This window comes from Paracoccidioides lutzii (assembly GCF_000150705.2).
Source record: "Paracoccidioides lutzii Pb01 unplaced genomic scaffold supercont2.1, whole genome shotgun sequence".
NCBI lineage: Eukaryota > Fungi > Ascomycota > Eurotiomycetes > Onygenales > Ajellomycetaceae > Paracoccidioides > Paracoccidioides lutzii.
In genome coordinates this window covers 1,869,005-1,887,385 of record NW_015440947.1, presented here as the reverse complement: position 1 = coordinate 1,887,385, position 18,381 = coordinate 1,869,005, and the positions used below count along the sequence as shown (strand labels likewise).

At 45.8% G+C, this 18,381-nt stretch overlaps 7 protein-coding genes across 7 annotated transcripts; 4 read left to right on the top strand and 3 right to left on the bottom strand.

Annotated features, from left to right (window-relative positions):
• Positions 1-81: 81 nt before the first annotated feature.
• Positions 82-3,261, top strand: PAAG_00534 (hypothetical protein; the record flags this gene model as incomplete). Its single annotated transcript, XM_015844052.1, has 10 exons — positions 82-140; positions 317-421; positions 540-782; positions 961-988; positions 1,055-1,118; positions 1,181-1,260; positions 1,335-1,506; positions 1,562-1,602; positions 1,669-1,806; positions 1,864-3,261. The coding sequence occupies 10 exons, from the start codon at positions 82-84 to the stop codon at positions 3,259-3,261; spliced, it is 2,328 nt and encodes a 775-aa protein (XP_015700387.1).
• Positions 3,262-4,554: 1,293 nt separating this feature from the next.
• PAAG_00533 (cullin-1) lies at positions 4,555-7,210 on the bottom strand (the record flags this gene model as incomplete). Its single annotated transcript, XM_015844051.1, has 6 exons — positions 4,555-4,743; positions 4,821-6,718; positions 6,791-6,870; positions 6,935-6,951; positions 7,017-7,086; positions 7,161-7,210. 6 exons carry the CDS (start codon positions 7,208-7,210, stop codon positions 4,555-4,557), a joined length of 2,304 nt encoding a protein of 767 aa, XP_015700386.1.
• Positions 7,211-7,970: 760 nt separating this feature from the next.
• PAAG_00532 (cupin domain-containing protein) lies at positions 7,971-8,519 on the top strand (the record flags this gene model as incomplete). Its single annotated transcript, XM_002797947.1, has 4 exons — positions 7,971-8,038; positions 8,124-8,219; positions 8,268-8,361; positions 8,400-8,519. 4 exons carry the CDS (start codon positions 7,971-7,973, stop codon positions 8,517-8,519), a joined length of 378 nt encoding a protein of 125 aa, XP_002797993.1.
• Positions 8,520-8,963: 444 nt separating this feature from the next.
• On the bottom strand, positions 8,964-10,266 carry PAAG_00531 (hypothetical protein; the record flags this gene model as incomplete). Its single annotated transcript, XM_015844050.1, has 3 exons — positions 8,964-8,991; positions 9,067-9,907; positions 10,119-10,266. The coding sequence occupies 3 exons, from the start codon at positions 10,264-10,266 to the stop codon at positions 8,964-8,966; spliced, it is 1,017 nt and encodes a 338-aa protein (XP_015700385.1).
• Positions 10,267-10,858: 592 nt separating this feature from the next.
• Positions 10,859-11,785, top strand: PAAG_00530 (hypothetical protein; the record flags this gene model as incomplete). Its single annotated transcript, XM_002797945.2, has 3 exons — positions 10,859-11,295; positions 11,381-11,436; positions 11,502-11,785. The coding sequence occupies 3 exons, from the start codon at positions 10,859-10,861 to the stop codon at positions 11,783-11,785; spliced, it is 777 nt and encodes a 258-aa protein (XP_002797991.2).
• Positions 11,786-12,881: 1,096 nt separating this feature from the next.
• On the top strand, positions 12,882-14,330 carry PAAG_00529 (cytoskeletal adaptor protein SagA; the record flags this gene model as incomplete). Its single annotated transcript, XM_002797944.2, has 3 exons — positions 12,882-13,121; positions 13,259-13,490; positions 13,582-14,330. The coding sequence occupies 3 exons, from the start codon at positions 12,882-12,884 to the stop codon at positions 14,328-14,330; spliced, it is 1,221 nt and encodes a 406-aa protein (XP_002797990.1).
• A 521-nt stretch (positions 14,331-14,851) lies between these two features.
• PAAG_00528 (SNF2 family helicase/ATPase PasG) lies at positions 14,852-17,721 on the bottom strand (the record flags this gene model as incomplete). The annotated part of the gene is made up of 4 exons (XM_002797943.2): positions 14,852-15,738; positions 15,800-16,544; positions 16,604-17,428; positions 17,500-17,721. The coding sequence occupies 4 exons, from the start codon at positions 17,719-17,721 to the stop codon at positions 14,852-14,854; spliced, it is 2,679 nt and encodes an 892-aa protein (XP_002797989.2).
• Between the last annotated feature and the right edge of the window lie 660 nt (positions 17,722-18,381).

Here is an 18,381-nt window from a genome sequence, read left to right as displayed (position 1 = left end):
GCTGAGACGAGGACGTGCAGGAATAATAAAGAGGGGAAACAAAGGTACAAAATTATACGGCTTAAAGGGTAAAGAAGAAAAATGCGACATAGCAAGAGCCGGGAACCCATTATATTGGTTATTGATTTTCATCATGCGAGGTTAGTTTGCTCTCTGTGTATGGAATGCACACTACAGGATGGGCTGAGTTAGGGGGAGGGTCGGCGAAAGTCATATACATCTATATACTGCCTTCATGAAATTCCAATTGCCTCGCTCCCTACCAAACTTCTGTCCGTTTAATTGCCAACTAACTTGGCTTGGACAATGGATGCAGAGGCCCCGAAGTCCAGTACTGTTTCTGCCAAGAAGGCACCGACATCTTCGTGAAGAATGACTGGTCTCTATTACCATTTATGGCGCTGTCAGATGGGGCGCATGCGTACGTTTCCCCCTACATACACACGCATACCTCTTTGCCACCCCTGTCGTCTTTTTTTTTTTTTTTTTTTTTTTTCTTTCCCATACCAAACCGTGCCTCCACTAACAATATTCTCCAGATCCACCGAAGACTTCTCATATTTTACCCTGCAACAAAGTGCAACAGACTCGGAGCATGCTACCTCTCTCTTTGGCATATCATGCACACGCCAGATAGATTCAGCATTACTGATCAATCGACCTCCGGAAGTGACGAGATCAACGGTCCAGAAGGCGATTGTGGCGGTTATTGATGAGCCCAGGCAGTTTGGGCAGTTGAGGCAGAAGTTGTCCATGGTGACGTCGGCTTGGTTTGCGCAGAGGTATGATCTTTGGTGGAGGAGGGAGCTTAAAAGGAATTTGTTAATGGGGGCCATTTCCTTATGAAGGGCACTCTTGGGATATGAGAGATTGGGGTAAAAAATAAATAAATAAAAATACCTCCGTGTGGAGATTAAGGAGGAAATTCCCTTTTGCTAACATACTTTTGGCCGATGTTAGGGATTTTTCAGATACGGATATTTTAAAGGTAGAGATAGTCCCTGTATTACCTCTCCTCTAGGAATAGCGACTCACAACCTCCATCGGAATGCAGAAATTCCAGGAAAGCCTGACGGAGAGTTTAAATAATGAGGAAGGCCAGAAGGAGGAGTATCTTGGTGAGTGGTTCTAGTTCATCTTACGGCCGGAGGCTTTATTTTCTTTTCTAATTGTTTTTAAGGACTTTCATTACGAGAAATGATTCACGAATTTAAACACCAGACTCTGGTTCTATTTAAATGCCTTTTATTACAGCCAAAAGTACTTCTAACTATTGATTACTCCACCTCTCGAGTTGAGAGTTGAATCCAAGCACATTGCTTACTACCCACTAGATGCTTTTCTTTGGCACTCGCTGCGAGCGACTCTGCATGATCCAATTCTCCCTTATTTCCTTGATACCTGGTCTTATCCACCACCTTGAAGATTGCGCAGACCCATCCTTTGATACCTATGCACAGTCTGTTGTGAAACCTACGTCTCTCAAAACGAGCGAGAGAAGCTCATGTAGGCCTCTTCAGAAGTTGACATTATCTGTATGCGCTTATTGACAGATTCTTAGTACTTGCATATATGGGATTACCTCTACAGATCTTCGGCAAGGTTTGCTTCCTAGCCCTCCCTATTACCCCTTTTTCGGTTGAAGCTCTGTTCTAAGATTGTGGTCAGGGAAGCATGTTTGGTCCCTATACGCCGCTTCAGCTCCTAGATCTACTTGCCGATTACGGCACGAAATCGTATGTCGTGGGGTCCACAAATTCCCTGCTTTTACAACAGAAGGACAGGTACAGTGATATACTCATTAACGTAAGTATTTTAGTTAAACTATGAGTTATTTATGGTATTGGTATTAAGTATTCGCAGCTCGACGAAGATTCTATCAATATCTCCTCACCATCTTTACGATCCGCCCTTTCACTCTCTGTAGCTGATAGGAGATGGATCGATTTCCTCACACAAACAATCTACGAAACATGGGATGACGCCCACCCAGAACGGCCTAAAAGTCATGGGTACTTAGGCTCTGAAGAATTTATTCGTCTTCAATTCGAAGAATATCTATTAGCCCTTCTTTCATGTGAAAAGTACCACAATGAAGTTCATAATGGTTCCTGGACTCCATCGCCAGGCTTAGATATTGAAGGTGACCCTGCATCAGAATTTGGCACAGAGTTCCTCGAACGATGGCGGACCACGTCGAACTATGCTCTATTCAATCGCCTCACATCTGACTCCCATCTCTTTTCTATCGTGGAACCCCGTCATCCCTGCGCTGGAGCCCTTGGTCTTGACGACATCCAAAGACGATTAGCCCAGCAAGTAGCTGAACTACACCTGGATGAAAGAGTGCGTGAGGGTCGAGAGGCTCTCAACAAGCACCTTGCCACGAGTCAAAGAAAGGTCAGCTCAGTATTCAACAGTTTATGGGCTGACATCGAGATCATACGAGAAAATCAGCGTAAGAGGAGTGACGAAAAATCCCAACAACGCACATCATCTGAACTACCATCTACGGATAAAGAGTCGATAGTCTCTCCACGAATATCGATTTCATTAAATAACAACCCCGGTTCAGGATCATGGACATTTGGCGCTCGAAAGCCACCCGCAGTGGATCTTGGTCAGGCACAAGCAACCGTTGCTGCGGCCGGACAACGTGCATCCGCCTATTTGTCCTCCTGGGGCTCGTGGGCAAACGATCGACGCAAGGAGTGGCAAGAGAGAAAAGCTAGCGGTAATTTCAATACCACCGCTTCGTCTCCTACTACGTTAGCTTCTCGCCAAATCTTACCCGTCACGGCTGCCACGACTTCCAAGAACCAGGGAGAGTCGGGAAGTCGAGGCCGTGAGAAAGGTCCCAGTAACGGACACGGTTCTAGAAAGTCTATGTCTAGTCTTAGCAGGAGCCTAAGTCGCAAGAAGAGATGGAGCAGTCTGCTACAGAGGAGTAGCGATATTCGCACCTCTGATGCGGAGATTAATGATAATAATCCTACTAATAATGACGATAATAGCATTGGTGGTAATAACGCAGGAAGCCCTCGAGGAAGCCGTGAATTATGGAGGAGCGACAGTAATAATAACGATAATGATAACAATAATAACAGCAATAGCTCTAATGCTAAGGCCACCGTGTCGAAGCGCGATCCTTCGTTATCTGAAACACCACTCGAAACGGTGTCTACAGACACAGGTACAGCTCAAGAGACACCCCCCGGCGGACTGTCACCAATACTCACAACGGCCGACAAATTACAGTAAAATAACCAGCCATCTGAACCCGCAATTTCCCCATTCCATCTCGATGAATGGATCCCTTTTCAACTATTGGAATATCGGGCAGTACGCAGTTGCCGTCGAACTAAGCTCGTGTTTGTTGGGCTAAGGAGCAGGGGTTGCGTGGGACTAACAATGAGATTTATCCTTTTATTCTTCCACTTCTATGACCATTGGCGTTTATTTGCCATTTCTCTTGTCTTCTTTTTGGATGGCAGGGTTGTATTATGATGTTTCCCTTTGAAAACAACGAGATATCCAATACCCCCCCCCCCCCTTTTTTTTTTTCTTTTTTTCTTCATTTTCATTTTCTTTTTGCGCCCCTGTGAAGGCTATGTGATGCATTCTTATGAGGGAAAATGTCCTAGTAACTAATTGAAGGTACATGCCAAGCCTTTGGCGCATTCTAACAGTTCCAATGCTTCTTTTTCCTCAAATGCAGTGGGATTCCTTACGTTGTCCTGCTTGCTGTTCTTCCTTTTCCTTCTCATTTCATTTCAAGGCCAATTTTGTTTATCTTTAACGTGTTTTCTTTTTTATTATTTATAATCTTTGGGGAACTATACTTCTGCCTATGCATAGTTGCGATTAGTGCTTTTGTTTCATGATGGTAATGATGAGTTTCATTGGAATTTTTCATGGGATTGATTTGATTGAATCACTCTGTCTGTGGCCTTCATTTCCTTATGTTTTTCGTAAGTGCCTCTCTGCCATCTTGCACCTCTTGTTCCACATATCAAATTTTTTAATTCTTGTTTCATGCTGTCATCATATTTTCAATTCTAGTGCAACTACTTCTTCAATAATGCTGCATTGAATACAGGCTGATGTATGTAGTTAAGTTCTTATGAATTTAGTTTATAAGATTTTCTCTTGCGTCACATTCTTTCTATTGGAAGAGTGGTGGTGATGAAGGAGAGAAATCACTTGCTAATGATGCAACACACCACACTCAGAGACTTTTAACAAAAGCCTTACTGAGATGAATGTCCCCCTTCCCCCTCCCTTTCTCTCTTGATTCTGGAGCTATACATGATCAATAGGATTAAATGACTTGTAGAAGTCACCACCAGTCTTCTTGCACTCATTCCCAATTTCATTTTGTCACCTCTGTAACAATTCACTTCTAGTCTTTCCGTCTTTACACAATTCTTTCCTTGTCAGACTGCTTGCTCTTAAAATATATATCTCCTCACATAAAATTTGATTGTCATTTCCTCCACATCCCCGTCTGTTCGTTAACTTTTCTTTTCAATATCTTTCTTTGTTTTCAAGGTACTACGCAATATACGCCAAATCGTCCCCATCTAGGCGTTCAATATACTCCTTCTCCATCAACGCTTCGATGTTCCTCTTGATATCTGGTACCTTGGGCGGGAATCGGGCTTTCACCTGCTGAATAACCTCCTGCACTAGTTGTACATGTTTCATCTTCTTTCGCGATTTCATGATACGCACGATCGCTGACTGCAACATAAATATGTTAAAAATAAACATAAAAGACAAGAGAAAGCTGAGGGAAAGGACGACAGGATAAAACTCACCTGAAGCAGAAGCTTCCGGTCCTCATCAATGGTCTTATGCGTATCATCCGTCTCATGCTTCTGTTCCGACTTCACCGAAATATTAAGGTTGACCTTGATCTTCTTGGCCTTGAAATTGTAGTTCAACGTGTATGAGGTTCCGACACATGGCTTGCCGTTCTCAGGTGACGGTATGACTACCTTAGCCTTGACTAGGATACCAAGGTTCGGTTCAAGAACTTCCGGCGCGAGAGCGGTGGCCTTTTCAATGTCTGAAAAGCTCAGAGTGTCGCTTTCGTTGAAGAGAAGGAGGATTCCCATTTGGAACGTGGATACCTGGAATGTATATGGAACTTTTGTGTTTTTGATGTAGTTGGCACGGATTTCGCCCTTGCATAGATTCCATAGCCAGGTAAGTTTGCGGCCGCTGTGTTTGTCGAAGTAGAAATTTTTGAATCGCTCTGTCGTCTTGACGATTTCTTGCGGGGGGATGAACTGGGTTGTTGGAGCTGTAAGGGGCCAAAATCCTGTCCCAAGGATTTGGAAATGAGGGTCCACTGATTTTTTCCTGTCCTCCTCGTCCATGACCTTTTCCTGCCAGTCTCGGTAGCTGGCGTTGAGATCCTTGGAGATTTGGATATCTTGGAACATTCGCTGGAGTTTATTAGTGTACTCGAAGCCGCAGGCCTCTTTCAGTTTGCTGATCATGCTAGTTTCTGCATCATCAGAAACAGAACTGACATGGACAAGACGCTTGGCCAGCATTCTAGAATAAAACTTCTGGAAAACGTCTTTGTCTTCAATATATTTAAAAACGGTCATGATCTGCACAAGCATCTCTTCTAATTCCGACTCCTCAGGAGATTTGACTCCCTTTTTCAGCAAGGAATCAGTATATCGAGCGAGAAGTTCAGGAGACTTGGTTGAGCTTGTGTTGCAAAGTGCATTACGATTGACAAATTCCCGACATGCATTATCGAGCGAGCGGACAAATTCCGATTCTCCAGCAAAAGCCACATTCACCATGGATTGATATTTGGTGTGAACTTGTAACAGTGCATCGATGTAGAGCTTAGGTTCAACAGCATCACCGTTTGGTGCAACCTTTTCAACAGCCGCAAGGCCAGCCTTCCGAACATGTGTCTCGAATTTGTTACGCAGGGGGTCTAGTCCGTCCCTAATCCGAGAAAGCAGTCGATACATACGTGCAAGATCATCTTCCCGTTCGGTGTCCAGAAGAACTTGGAATTCATCTCGCAATAGAGGTGAGTGTGCCGCCACAAGGACATCCAAACACGTGTCCGTGAGATTTTTAGTAATGTCGGGATGGAGGTACAGGTCCACCCGGGCCCGTTCTTCTTCGAGGCGAGCCTCTGCCTTCTTCATATACTCAACGACACTGTTTTCAGCTACAAACCGCTTCGACTCATTCTCGTAGTAGACCCTGGTTGCCTCAATGAAGGGCTTTTCGAAATAGAATTGGTAGACAACAAGGGTGGATTTAGTGCTGTCATTCTCGTCGAGCCCGAGAGACACGAACGAGTTTACAATGTTTTTAATCTGGGACTGTTCGATGGTTTCCCCGTTACGTTGCTTCTCGATCAGCTTCAGGACAGCATCCATTACACTCTTCTGCACTTTCTTGAAGAAGTCTTCTCTCCATTTCACCAGATGAAGGATATAGACGTCGTAGATATCTTTCTTCCCTTCGTCAACTTCTCTCTTTACCCAGTGACGATTGAGATATTTGAAAAGATGGTTGATATATTTTGCCGCAGTTGTGTAACGACTCCATTCTCGGATGTAAAAGGTCAATAGAGCTTCGTCGGAATGGCCGAGAGAGGCTTCATAGACGTCATTGAGATGACGGGAGAGGTATATGCCAAGGAGGTTATATAGTTCCTCCCCGAGAAGGTGAGCTAGGAATTTTTTTAAAAAAAAAAAATTAGCAAGCTTGGCAGTCAAAGTTCAGGCAATAATTCAGGACCTACCTCCACGATGTGCACCTTGGGAAGATGGGGTACTAGGTGACGAGATAGCCTTTTGTGATGTACAGAAGTTGTGCACGGCCCTATCCACGTTGTTAGCTTAGAATGATCCTCTGCTGCCTTCCTATGGTAGCGCGCATTACTGACGTATAGACTCCCATATACTAAGAGAGAATAAGACCAGTTAGCATAAATCCAAGAATTCCGGAAATAACAGGTCAACACCAACCGTAAGCATATCAATACCACCCTCCAGTTGAGTCATCACCCGCTCAACTCCCTTTTCAAGATATGCCCATCTGCCTTAAGTCAGCCCGCTGATTTCCGAGTCCTACTTGTGAATCCCACGCGTTTATTGACGAGCAACACTCACGTTTCTTCAAGGTCATCTTTATGCGGAGTCTGGATCCCTGAAGGAGGCATGGCTGCACTCTCAACCTGTACTGAGACTGGGCTGCGTGATAGACGGCGTATTAGTTTTGGGTAAGTCAACCTCATCGATGGAGGGGCGGTTTGGAATTATCGACGTCAGGATTTGGAAAACAACCTGTCTGTTAGCCGGGGGGAGACAGGGTCTGGGAGGGCTGGGTGGCAGTTGATTGGGGGGCGTAACCGCCGGTGGTTTGGACGATATGCTGTCACTGCTTCTTTAAAAAGGAAAGGAGCGCTTGTTGAAACAAAACGGGTGTTGGTGAGAGAAAGGCCGCCTGCCTTTGAATTCAAAATGCAAAACAGGGGGGGAATTAGGTAAAAGCAAAGAGAGTAAAACGAGATGGTATGCATGAACGAAGAAGAGGGAGAAGTATGAGCGTATGAGAGTATAAGAAGGAGTGCATGAGCAGGAGAGTATGAGTATGATGGTATGCCATAGGCTGCGGTGGTTGAATGTTTACTTGGTTATAAGATGATGGCGAAGGCAGAACAGCCAGGAGGAAGGGAGTATTAGGTAAGCCACCGGTGGGTGGTGTTGGAGGCTGAGGGAAGAGCCCCTAGTCTCGACGGGACTTGGCGTGTTGTGTCTGGATCTCTGATCGATAACCAATTAGATAGTTAAAGAAACCGGGGTTTATACAATGAAATATATTGACGGACAATGTTGATTGTATCCTTGGGATATGATCTTGAGTAAAGTGGATATGTAGTAGCAGAAAGTAGAGGGAAATTTATTCGACTGCCGTACAGCATGCCTCCCGCCGTCAAACCCACTCTCCGCTCTCCAAATAACCCGCCGACCAATTTCACCGTGGCATCGTAACCCCAACACTTCAATCCAGCACAAACCCCTCCTCATATACCATATACCACAGCTCCTTCCAGCCTTCCACCTCTGCCTCAGAAACCAGCCACCATCTAACCTAAACCGGCGCCGTGGAATCCCAATGGACCTGCTCCATGCGTCTCTACAGCCACTTCCCCTCCAACAACCCGCGAAGTGTTAAGCACAGTCTCCGGAAGAGCTAATCTATGTTTCGGCCATAAGGATAACCCCAGAGAGATTCGAGGCTGTTGTTTCCAAGGAGGATGTCCTTGTTGTTCCTGCCAGGGCGGTGCTAGGCCGCTGGAGTGTATCGATGGTAGGTTTAAGAGGGTTGGCGCCTACCCGCCGCGGCAGGAGTGGGATATGTGCTATAGGATGGGAGAGGAGGGGGATAAGGCGGTAGGGATTGGGAAAGTGGGTTGGTTTGAGAAGGATCCTGTTTATGGTGATAAGGGTCCTGTGTTTGATGTATGATTTTGGATGCATTATATGGATCCAGTCATTTTATTGGTCTGTATGAATGCGTAACATAATAGTCAAAAGAGATTGGGACGTGAGGGAAACATAATGAAATTCATGCTTGAGTGCATGTGAAGTATGTACAAAGATAGAAGCCTGGGATGAAAAGAAATGGCTTGATTGGAACTGAAACTCTGTTTCTTTTAACCATCTGAGATCTCGCAAAACTGGTAAAATATGAGGAATAACAAGAAAATTGGGGATTGGAAAAATGAAGAGAACAATATCAAAAAAAAGAAATTGGCCAAACACATTGGTATACGTACAGTCCAAGTAAGAGAAAGACAATATGGGGTAGCTTCGAACACAAAAATATTAAAAAGGAGATAATAAATGATAGCCAGAAGAGAATATTCGTTTATGGGAGAAAAATTAATAAAATGAAAATGAGAGAAAATTTTACTTGGCGACTGCTCGCTCCACAATTCTGGATATGTTTGTTAGCATATATCCCGTTCAATGAAATAGTAAAGGGAAATATAGAATGGAATAGGTAATATACCTTAGAGCACTGATCGCGAACGTCATAAGCCACGCTATTAAAACGATCAGCAACACAGAAGCCAACGCCTTCTGTCTCTCGCAAAGAATGTCGTTACGAGGGACAAGAATTTTGTCTACTTCCCTTGTTGTACAAGCACTCTGAACATTAGACAAGTTCTCAAACGCCAGACTTAAATTGGCCGACGCAAAGACGATGAAAAACAAGTCGAGGAATATAAGCTTTAATTTGGCCTTTGCTGGCCGCAAGCCCAAGGGTTTACCCGTGTATTCATCGTATGTGATGTAAACCAGATACACCAGCGCGACTGCGTCGACTATAATAGCCATGTCGGGAGATGTGCCTTGAGGTTGATTAGATTCCGTGGCATGGTGACGGATAGAACCGCCCAAGGCCAGGGCGACCACCGAAAACACGAAGACTGCGAGGCGGATAAGAAGAGGGACGATTGGGCTTCTCAGAATTTTGGACTGGGCGCGTTTGACCCATCTCCTCTTGCGTTGTTTGGAACCCAAAGCCTGTCCGCTTTCCGGATCCTTTTCGTTTAGATTAAGGCCCTGCCAGGGTTCTGAATAATCTCCCAGGTGCTCATTGAGCCAGTCTTGGTCGACGAGCTTCTCTTGGAGGTCTGTCGAACGCGGGTATGTGGTTAATCGGGCAAAAGTCTTCCATCTCGATTTGCGAGGCTCTGTCATCGAATAGTTGTAGTAGGTAAAGGAATCTCGCTGATTCTCGTGTGGAGAAAAATTGTGTTGGGCAATGCGTGCGTTTGCAGGTTGGAGAGGAGCGGTAGGGGAATGGGAAGATAAGTCAGTGTCATCGTCCGCAAGTCTTACCCATGCTGTGTAGTGGAAGTGCGAATGTTAGAATCCCTTTCTAGCCAGTTAAGGAGTTTTGAATTGGGACGGGCTTGCCTGGGATAGTTCTTGCAGTGGGCAGCTGGAGTCGAGACTGGGCTGCAATGATAATCTCTCTCGATGGCGCCGCGTTGTTAGGCTGATTGGAATTTTGATCCTGCAGGCATCGAACTCCGGAGACGCCCTCCTCGAAACCTACACTTGAAGACGCGACTGAGGTTCCTGATTTCCGCGGAGAAAGGGATTGGTCGTCCAGCGACAGGTCCGATTTTCTTGCGGGAGATCCACCACTTTGCGCATCCAGGGGCTGGGGACGCAAGAGGGAATCTCCATATATTGCCATCGCCTGGAATTAGATCCTTGCCCAAGGCGTGGCTGAGGTTGCTGGTGAAAATCAATGGGCCAACCTGTTGATCCGTTCCATCATTTTTGGCCGCAAACGACGGTAACGTAACTATACTTGTATCGAGAGACGGAATTCGGGGAAGAAATGGAAAAGTGAAAGAGAGACAAATAGACGTAATATGGTTAGACAGGAAACCGTTGTGCAGTGGGAATGAAGAAGGTTGTTGGGAGAAGAACGGAATGAATCGTGTTCAGCTCCGTTGTCGTCGCCCTCCGCCCAAAAGGAAAGCGCCAAGCCAAAAACAGCCTCCACCTAAATTACAATTGCCAGGGTAGAACCGCATGCTTTGTTGATTACGAATGACGTCTCGTCTACTTCCAGGTTCCAGACTGCGCCTCCACCTCACGGCATCAACAATACAATCAACTCGACAGTTTTCACCACCCCCTCCTAACCGCAGTGCTCTATAGCTTGAAAATGCTCGTTCAAAAGGCTACTCGGAGCCTCCCAAAAATATTCCAAGCTTGTTGATTTACTTCTGATCACCACAATTCTTGGAAACCATTTATCCACTTCCCGCACCTTTGCGATGCGGCTCTATCTCGTCCCTATCTCCACAGGGCGATCTCTCCTTTACTGCAAAAGAGCCAATACACAAGCTGCGAAGGAGCTGAGCCGTATTGACAGGATCACCGAAAAGGCATCTGCTACCTGGGCGGGGTGGGAGGAGGCTGATAAAGGCTGGAGAAAGATCCTCGTTGCCTATGGAAACCGTGTGCTCCAGCGAATACCTTACGAGGAATGGGGCCTCAAGAGCGTGCCACCGTTGAACACGAAGAGGGAGACTGAGGAGCTGGAAAGACATACCCAAGTTCCGTTGGTCTTCCCGAAAAATGTCATTAAGGAGAGCAAGGTGCTAGACCTTCTCAGAAAGATGGCTACTGAACGACAAAGTTTACACCGGAGCAGGATGTGGTGGAGTATTGCTATTGCGCCGCTGACGGCCCCTATCGCCCTCATACCTCTGTGAGGATTCCTCTTGGGATGCGACTTTCCATGGCGCTACTCCACGAAACCTCCGCTGACTTTTGTTTTATTCTGATACCCCCAGTATTCCAAACGTCCCATTCTTCTACTTTGTTTACCGTGGGTGGTCGCATTGGAGAGGTAAGTTGCCCCAAGGAAATTATATTTTCCGTTCAGCAAGCCATTTAATAACAGGGCCGAACTAGCATTGAGCGGCTCAAAACACCTTTGCTTCTTACTTGATAACAAACTCATACATCCCACATCCCTCCCGGCTTTGGAAAGTCACTATTCCAAAAATCCGGCTTTTAACGAAAAGGATTTTTCGGGGACAAATTCTGGGAACGTGAACTCAACCGAAGTTATCCTGTTAAAGGAGTCAGATGGCAAGAAGCTGGCGAAAATCCTGGGTCCTCCTGAGCTTGCTGCGGAGGTGGAGAGGGCCGTGGGTCAAGTAAAACATTTTTTCAACCAGAATAAACAACAGTGATCTGGAATCGTTGTGATCACACGCGCATATTGGGCTTGGCCCTGCTCGGTCCTGAATCCACTTCGATTTATTCAGGTCGCCTCCATCCCCGTCCCGTGATCATGTGCCGGAGTCAACATTTGCAGATCTCTGTCATTTGCTTGTTCTGCAAGCCATAGATTTTTTACAACAATTTTCTTTCTTGTTCAATCGTTTTTCGATTTATCTGTAAGATAAAATAGAGCGACGATGCCGGTTGGGTTTCATGCCACGGCATCTGCAGGATTTGTAAAGTAGATATGTTTCTTTGCTCCATTTGTCATACATTACCCTCTTACATGTGGTTGAACCACTTCCTAAGTTCTCATTCTGGTCTGCTCCAAATCATCATATTCGTGCCAATTGTCAGAGTGATTAAATGAGTCACATATTTCCTTACATCTCACCAGGTCAAGACATCTAAGTGTTCTAACCGAATATATGGTAGAAACTGGTTTCCCAAGAACTAATATATTTCCTTTTTGATATACGTCTTGCCCTTGCTTTAATTTCCTTTTTTTGGGTTTAATGCGTTTTTCCCATGGGTGAACCAAAGAAATTCTTAAGATGCACCGCACTCAAAATATGTAGATTAATTGTTACTTAGCACTATGGCTAGCACCATTCTCTTCTCTGAATATAAACCCTAATGACTTGAGCTCTTTCATCTTTAATGTATCTATAGTATATATAAGTTATGTAAGATGTTACCGGTTTGGAGATATCGGATTATGGAAATAGGGATGGTAGTTATGCGGTATAGAAATCTAAAAACAAAAAAAATTGAACCATTGAGCATTGACTAAATATAATGACAACTTTCTTCATGAACTGCCTCAACTGTAGCCATCATCAAATACAAATCTTCATCAAAATTACAAGTTGTCGTTCTCCATTTTGTTCGAAGCTGAAGACATTCAGGGGCACTGCCACAGGATGTGCGGGAGAATATTTTCTCCGACAGCCGCCCGCCAAACGTCACTTCTATCATTAGCGCCAACAGATGAACTAGACAACATCTCATCTTCATTCTCAGCACAGTTAACCACTGCCACATGCTTCGCCTAGCCTTTCCAGCATGTCTGAGAAGAGAATAGAACAGTGGGAACTCGAGCGATACTGGGAGATTTTCTCCTCGCTTTCCAATGGCCACCCACACCTCAACAACGCGCAAGCCGCAACAGTCTTGAGAAACAGCCGATTAAGAGATAACCAGCTGGAGAAGGTATGGGATTTGGCAGATGTTGATGGAGACGGAGAGCTGGACTTTGAGGAGTTTTGTGTTGCGATGAGGCTTATTTTTGACCTCGTTAATGGAGTATGTTTTCTTTTGATTTTCTTTTCGTGTTTTAAATGGGATGCGCGGGATGCGCATTTTGTTCTGCGGGTTCCCAAAGACATACAAAGTAACGGCTGATATACATGGGGTTCTTGTTGCTTATACGATGATTCTAGGAATACGCCGACGTACCACAGTCATTGCCAGATTGGCTAATTCCGGAGTCCAAAGCACATCTTGTTCAAGCTACACGGGCGCTCTCAGGGAGGCAACCTCAATTTGAACGTGTTGAGGACGATGACGATACACCTGGCCTCAAGGACGGGTTTGACTGGTACATGAGTCCGAACGATAAGTCCAAGTATGAGGAGATATATTCCGCGAACGAACGTCGTGGAGAGATAACATGTATGTATTTCCACCTATCCCATCCCACCCCAACTTTACCCTTCCATGGCTCAAAAGCACTATTAATCATTTCGATTTCCCACTTTTCTAGTCGAATCACTCCAACCCCTCTACGATTCCCTTGCCGTGCCCGATACCGACATCCGTTCCGCCTGGAACCTCGTCAACCCCTCCGCCTCCCCTACAATCTCCAAAGATGCGACCCTCGCCTTCCTCCATATCCTCAACAACAGACACGAAGGCTATCGCATCCCCCGCACTGTCCCTGCCTCCCTCCGTTCTTCTTTCGAATCCAACAAAATCGACTATCAACTAAACAATGCCCGCCCCGCGCAACGATGGGGTGCTGACACTAATGTAGACACCAATACTGGTCGGAAAGCTAAATTTGGGGACGCGTACCTGAGCCGACTAGGGGTTGGTGGGAGAACTACATATCGTCCCCAGGGGACGGATTTTAGCAGCACGATACAAGATGAGGAGTGGGAGAAGGTGCGGTTGCGGCGTGAGCTGGCGGAGTTGGAGAAGAAATTGGAGGCTGCTAATTCTGCCGCGGAGTCCAGGAGGGATGGGCGAAGGGGTGGTGCTGTCAATGGCGGGCCTAATTGGCTGCTTATTAAGAAGGAAGCGCTGCAGATGTTGGAGTATAAGGAGAGGGAGTTGCGGGAGCTGAAAGAGGGGATGGGCCGCGTTAAAGAAGGGGAGAGTCTGGAGAGATTGAGGGAGGATGTGAAGACGGTTGGTGAACAAGTGGATGGCTTGAAGGCGCATTTGGCGAAGCGGAATGAGATTTTGGCGGATTTGAAGGAGCAGATTCGGGAGGAGAAGAGGGGTCGGTGATATGATATGGCGTAGATTGGACATTCCTAAGATCCTCTAATTTTGATACCTGTATTTAGTACATATTTTCCCTTGTCTATCTAAGACCTGTTTTTCTTGTCATGCGTTGGGCATATCTCATGTTTCTTTTTTCTGTGTTTTTGTTTAGCGGAACTGATTTTGGTTGGAAAAAATCGATTTATCCGTCTTTTGTACTGTTGCTCGAGTGTGACCTTTTTAATTGAGGGTAACCTTCTTTTAAGTGTATGACACATAGATAGCTGTCCGATAATTATGGTCCTAATCAGGATTTTTGTTTGGCAAACGTTTAATTGTCTGAAGCGGTTTCTGTGTGCATAGAAGCCCTTTCCGCAGACTTCCCCTATAAACTTATTTCAATCAACCATCCAAATTCCTAAATGAATGCAGTCCACTCTAAAGAGGCCGGCCCGTCACTAAATTCTAAACCAAAAGCATAAACTAATACAAAAGTATACCCCATGATGGATAAGGTAATCTAAGCGTCCCAATCCTTTATCCGGCTACATAGTAGAAATATCGGCAATCATGGCGTCTGCCTCCTTATTAGGCTCCACAGCAAAGAAACTATTACCACCCTTATCCAACCCCTTCTCAGCTCTTTCATACGCCTCATCACTTCGATCAGTCAAGACATCCAAATCCCGCTGTGACAGCAGAGATTCCGGCGTAGACCCCACACCACTACCAACATCCAAGACTTCGAAGCCAGAGTCCCTGAGAACTTTTCGTAACTCTTCCGCTTCAGAGACTGTGGACGACCCCGCAGAACCAGGTTCCAGCAAGCTTTTAAACTTCCCCTTTTGAATAACTAGCTTTTCCAACTTGCGCTTGGAATCTGCTTTTTCAAGAAGTGTTTGTTCCACAGTACCCCTCGTCGCAAGACGGTAGACTATTACGGGTTTCGTCTGGCCGATGCGGTGAGCGCGATCTTGCGCCTGAAGATCTTGTTGCGGGTTCCAGTCCGAGTCGAAGAGGATGACAGTGTCCGCAGCTGTCAGGTTTATGCCCTGGCCACCAGCACGGGTGCTGAGGAGGAATATTCTATAGCTCGGGTCTGTATTGAAAGCAGCGATTTGAGCTTGGCGATTGACCTGGCTGACAGCGCCGTCGATGCGGCAACAGTTCCATCCACGGAGGTACACTGCGTAGTCCTGTAGTATGTCGAGTTGGGTTTTAAATTGGGAGAATATGAGGATTTTGTGGTTTTTGGACATTAAGCAGGGGATCAGGCGGTCAAGGAGGAGCATCTTTCCGGACGAGGTTATGAGGGAGGAGTCAACGCTCGATGGGTCATCATCCCAAGGCCAGTAGAAGTTGTGTGGTGAATTGCAGGCTAATCTGGCCTGCATCACGGGGTTCTGGAGCTTTTTTGAAGCAATTTCCTTTCCTATGATCATAAAATTAGAAAGGAGGGGAAAATGTAACGCAACTTAAGGGGGCACTCTTACTGGCAAGTTGTGCGGTCTTGGCTCTCTCAATTTTATCTAGTTCACTTTCACTTTCTTCCAATTCCTCAGGTTCCGATTCAAGCCCTTGTTCGAGACGTCGCAATCTAGCGTTGAACTCTCGATCGCTAACGTCTTTATAGCTTGGACGAACCCTTGTGCGCCGACCAGAACCCAGAGAACTCCCGGGTGTGGTTTCACGGCTTGATTTCGAGCTCTTGTTCGGGGTGGTGAAACCACTGCTGGAAGCTTTACGTTTTAGGCTTTGGGGTCTTGCGGTCTTCGCAGAACCATTTCTGGCAATGATCCTCTCAGCTGCCTTTCCTTCCAAATATGCCCTGCTTGACCCGTTCATAATTTCAAGATAGAGATCCTTCTGCTCTGGTGTAAGTGGTGCATAGAGCACATATTCTCGCTTCTTAGGTAGAGATGCTTCTACGTCTGTCTTAACTCGTCGTAGCAAAAATGGCTTCAGGATGGCGTGCATAGTAGAGACTAGGTTCCGTTTGCGCCGCTCAATGACGGACTTTTGGCCCCTGTTATCTAGCACGAAGGAGAAATCAAACCAACTCTCAAAGCTGCCAAGGTCGTTAAACACTTCGGGTAGGAGAAAATGAAGAAGGGACCATAGTTCAGCAATATTGTTTTGCAGCGGAGTTCCTGTAATGAGAAGGCGGTTCGCGGAGTTGTACGTGAGGAGTTCCTTGATTAAGCGACAATTCAGATTTTTCAATCGATGACCCTCATCCTGTGGGATCTGGTTAGAGTAGTTACGGGAAAGAATACCCGCAGTTCGATCGAACTTACAACAATGATATATTTCCACTGGTACTTCGCCAAATACTTGCGGTCGTTCATGCAAATCTCGTACGACGTGATCACAACCGGGAAATCCGCCTTTTTTTGATCTTGCAATTTCATCCGTTGATCCCGTACCTCGCTACGTTCCTCCTTATTACCATGATAAAGCACAGTCTCAATATCTGGAGTCCAGCGTGCAAATTCGGCTACCCAATTGCTTACCGTGCTGAGCGGTGCAGCAATCAAAAAGGGGCCTGAAACATTGTGTTCCTTAAAGAATGCAATCAAGGAGATAGCTTGAACCGTTTTTCCGAGACCCATCTCATCGGCCAGGATGCCACAAAGACCATTCATCCAAAGGGACTTCAGCCATTCCAAGCCCTCTAACTGGTATTCTCTCATCTGGCCACCCGTTACTAGTTTGGGTTGCTGAGTAGCAACCAGATTCTGCTCTCCTATTGCTGTAGGTTTCGCCTCATATTCACCTGCTGCTTGTTCTAAAGCTTCCTGGACCGTGGGATTGTCCTCTGAGATCTGTACGTCGGCTTTCTTAAAGTAATTCGAGATAACATTTCCGCTACTGTTTTTCTTCGGATGACTTCTTGTCGGCAACTTCGTTTGCTTGCCATTACTGGATCTGGTATCAGTGGATGGCACCTGTTTAGCGTGAGACGACTTGCCACCCCCTCTGGTGGCTCTCTTCTCAGACGTTGTAGGAAGTGTCTTGTCCTTCGATGACGATGCAGTTTGTTTGGCAAGTTTGCGCTTCATTTCTTCTTGCTGTTTTTTTTGTTGTTCTTTCATTTTATCTGCCATGATCGCCACAAACACCTATTTGGTGTGATTAATAAGTGCTTTTTAACTTTGCTGCTGGAGGAATTGGTACAACAACATGAACATACAGAGCTTGTCTTAAGCAAATTGGTCAAAGCCTTAGCCTTGACATCCATACCCTCCTCGTCGTCCTCTTCCACATCATTGTGCTCGACGGTAGAACCTAGTGACTCATCCGCCTCCATTTTGGAAGGATTTCCTTGCTTGGTGGAAGCAACTGTGGAGGGAGACGATGGTTGGGTCGATGGTTGGGGAGTGTTCCCTAAGGAACCAACAGAGCTTGTAGCCATTTGTGCTCTTAATAAAGTGTTAACAATGCACACGTATTGCTGAGCAATTGTTGGTGTCGAATGAACCTGCGGGAGGTAACTAGCAGGAACACGGTTGAGAGTTTCTATATGGCCGGAAAACGATTAGCATGGTTTTTGTCTCAGAAATGTTTGTCCATCAACCGCAGAAAATTACTAGACATAAGGGGTTTGGGTGCGACTTTCGGAGTAGTTACAATGCACGTGAGGCTCTTTCGATGTTCGCCGCCAGCAAAGGGAAACTTAAGGAGAGAACCGACTTACACAGCAGGGATAGCGCAGATAGTCCTACGGTATAATCCAGGGAAACCCAGTTCTATTACGGAGTAGAATGAGGAAGAAATGGAATCCGGCATGCTCCTGTGCCTGTCCTCCCGTTCGATTGTCAAAAATCTAAATTTTTTCAGTCGCCTGCCACTTAACGCGTTGGTTGTCGAAAAGGCGCGAAATGTCGCGTTTAGACAGCAGTTACGTCAGCGCCAAGAATATTATGGTCCCACACACACCGCTTTCGGGATTCCTTTGCTGCAACAAGCACAAACCACCCAACAAGTTTCCTCATCTTCTTCACAGCCAAGAAGCAGAGGAGGATGTTAGATTTTCAATTCAATTACGGCCACTCAATCTTGATATTGTTATCGT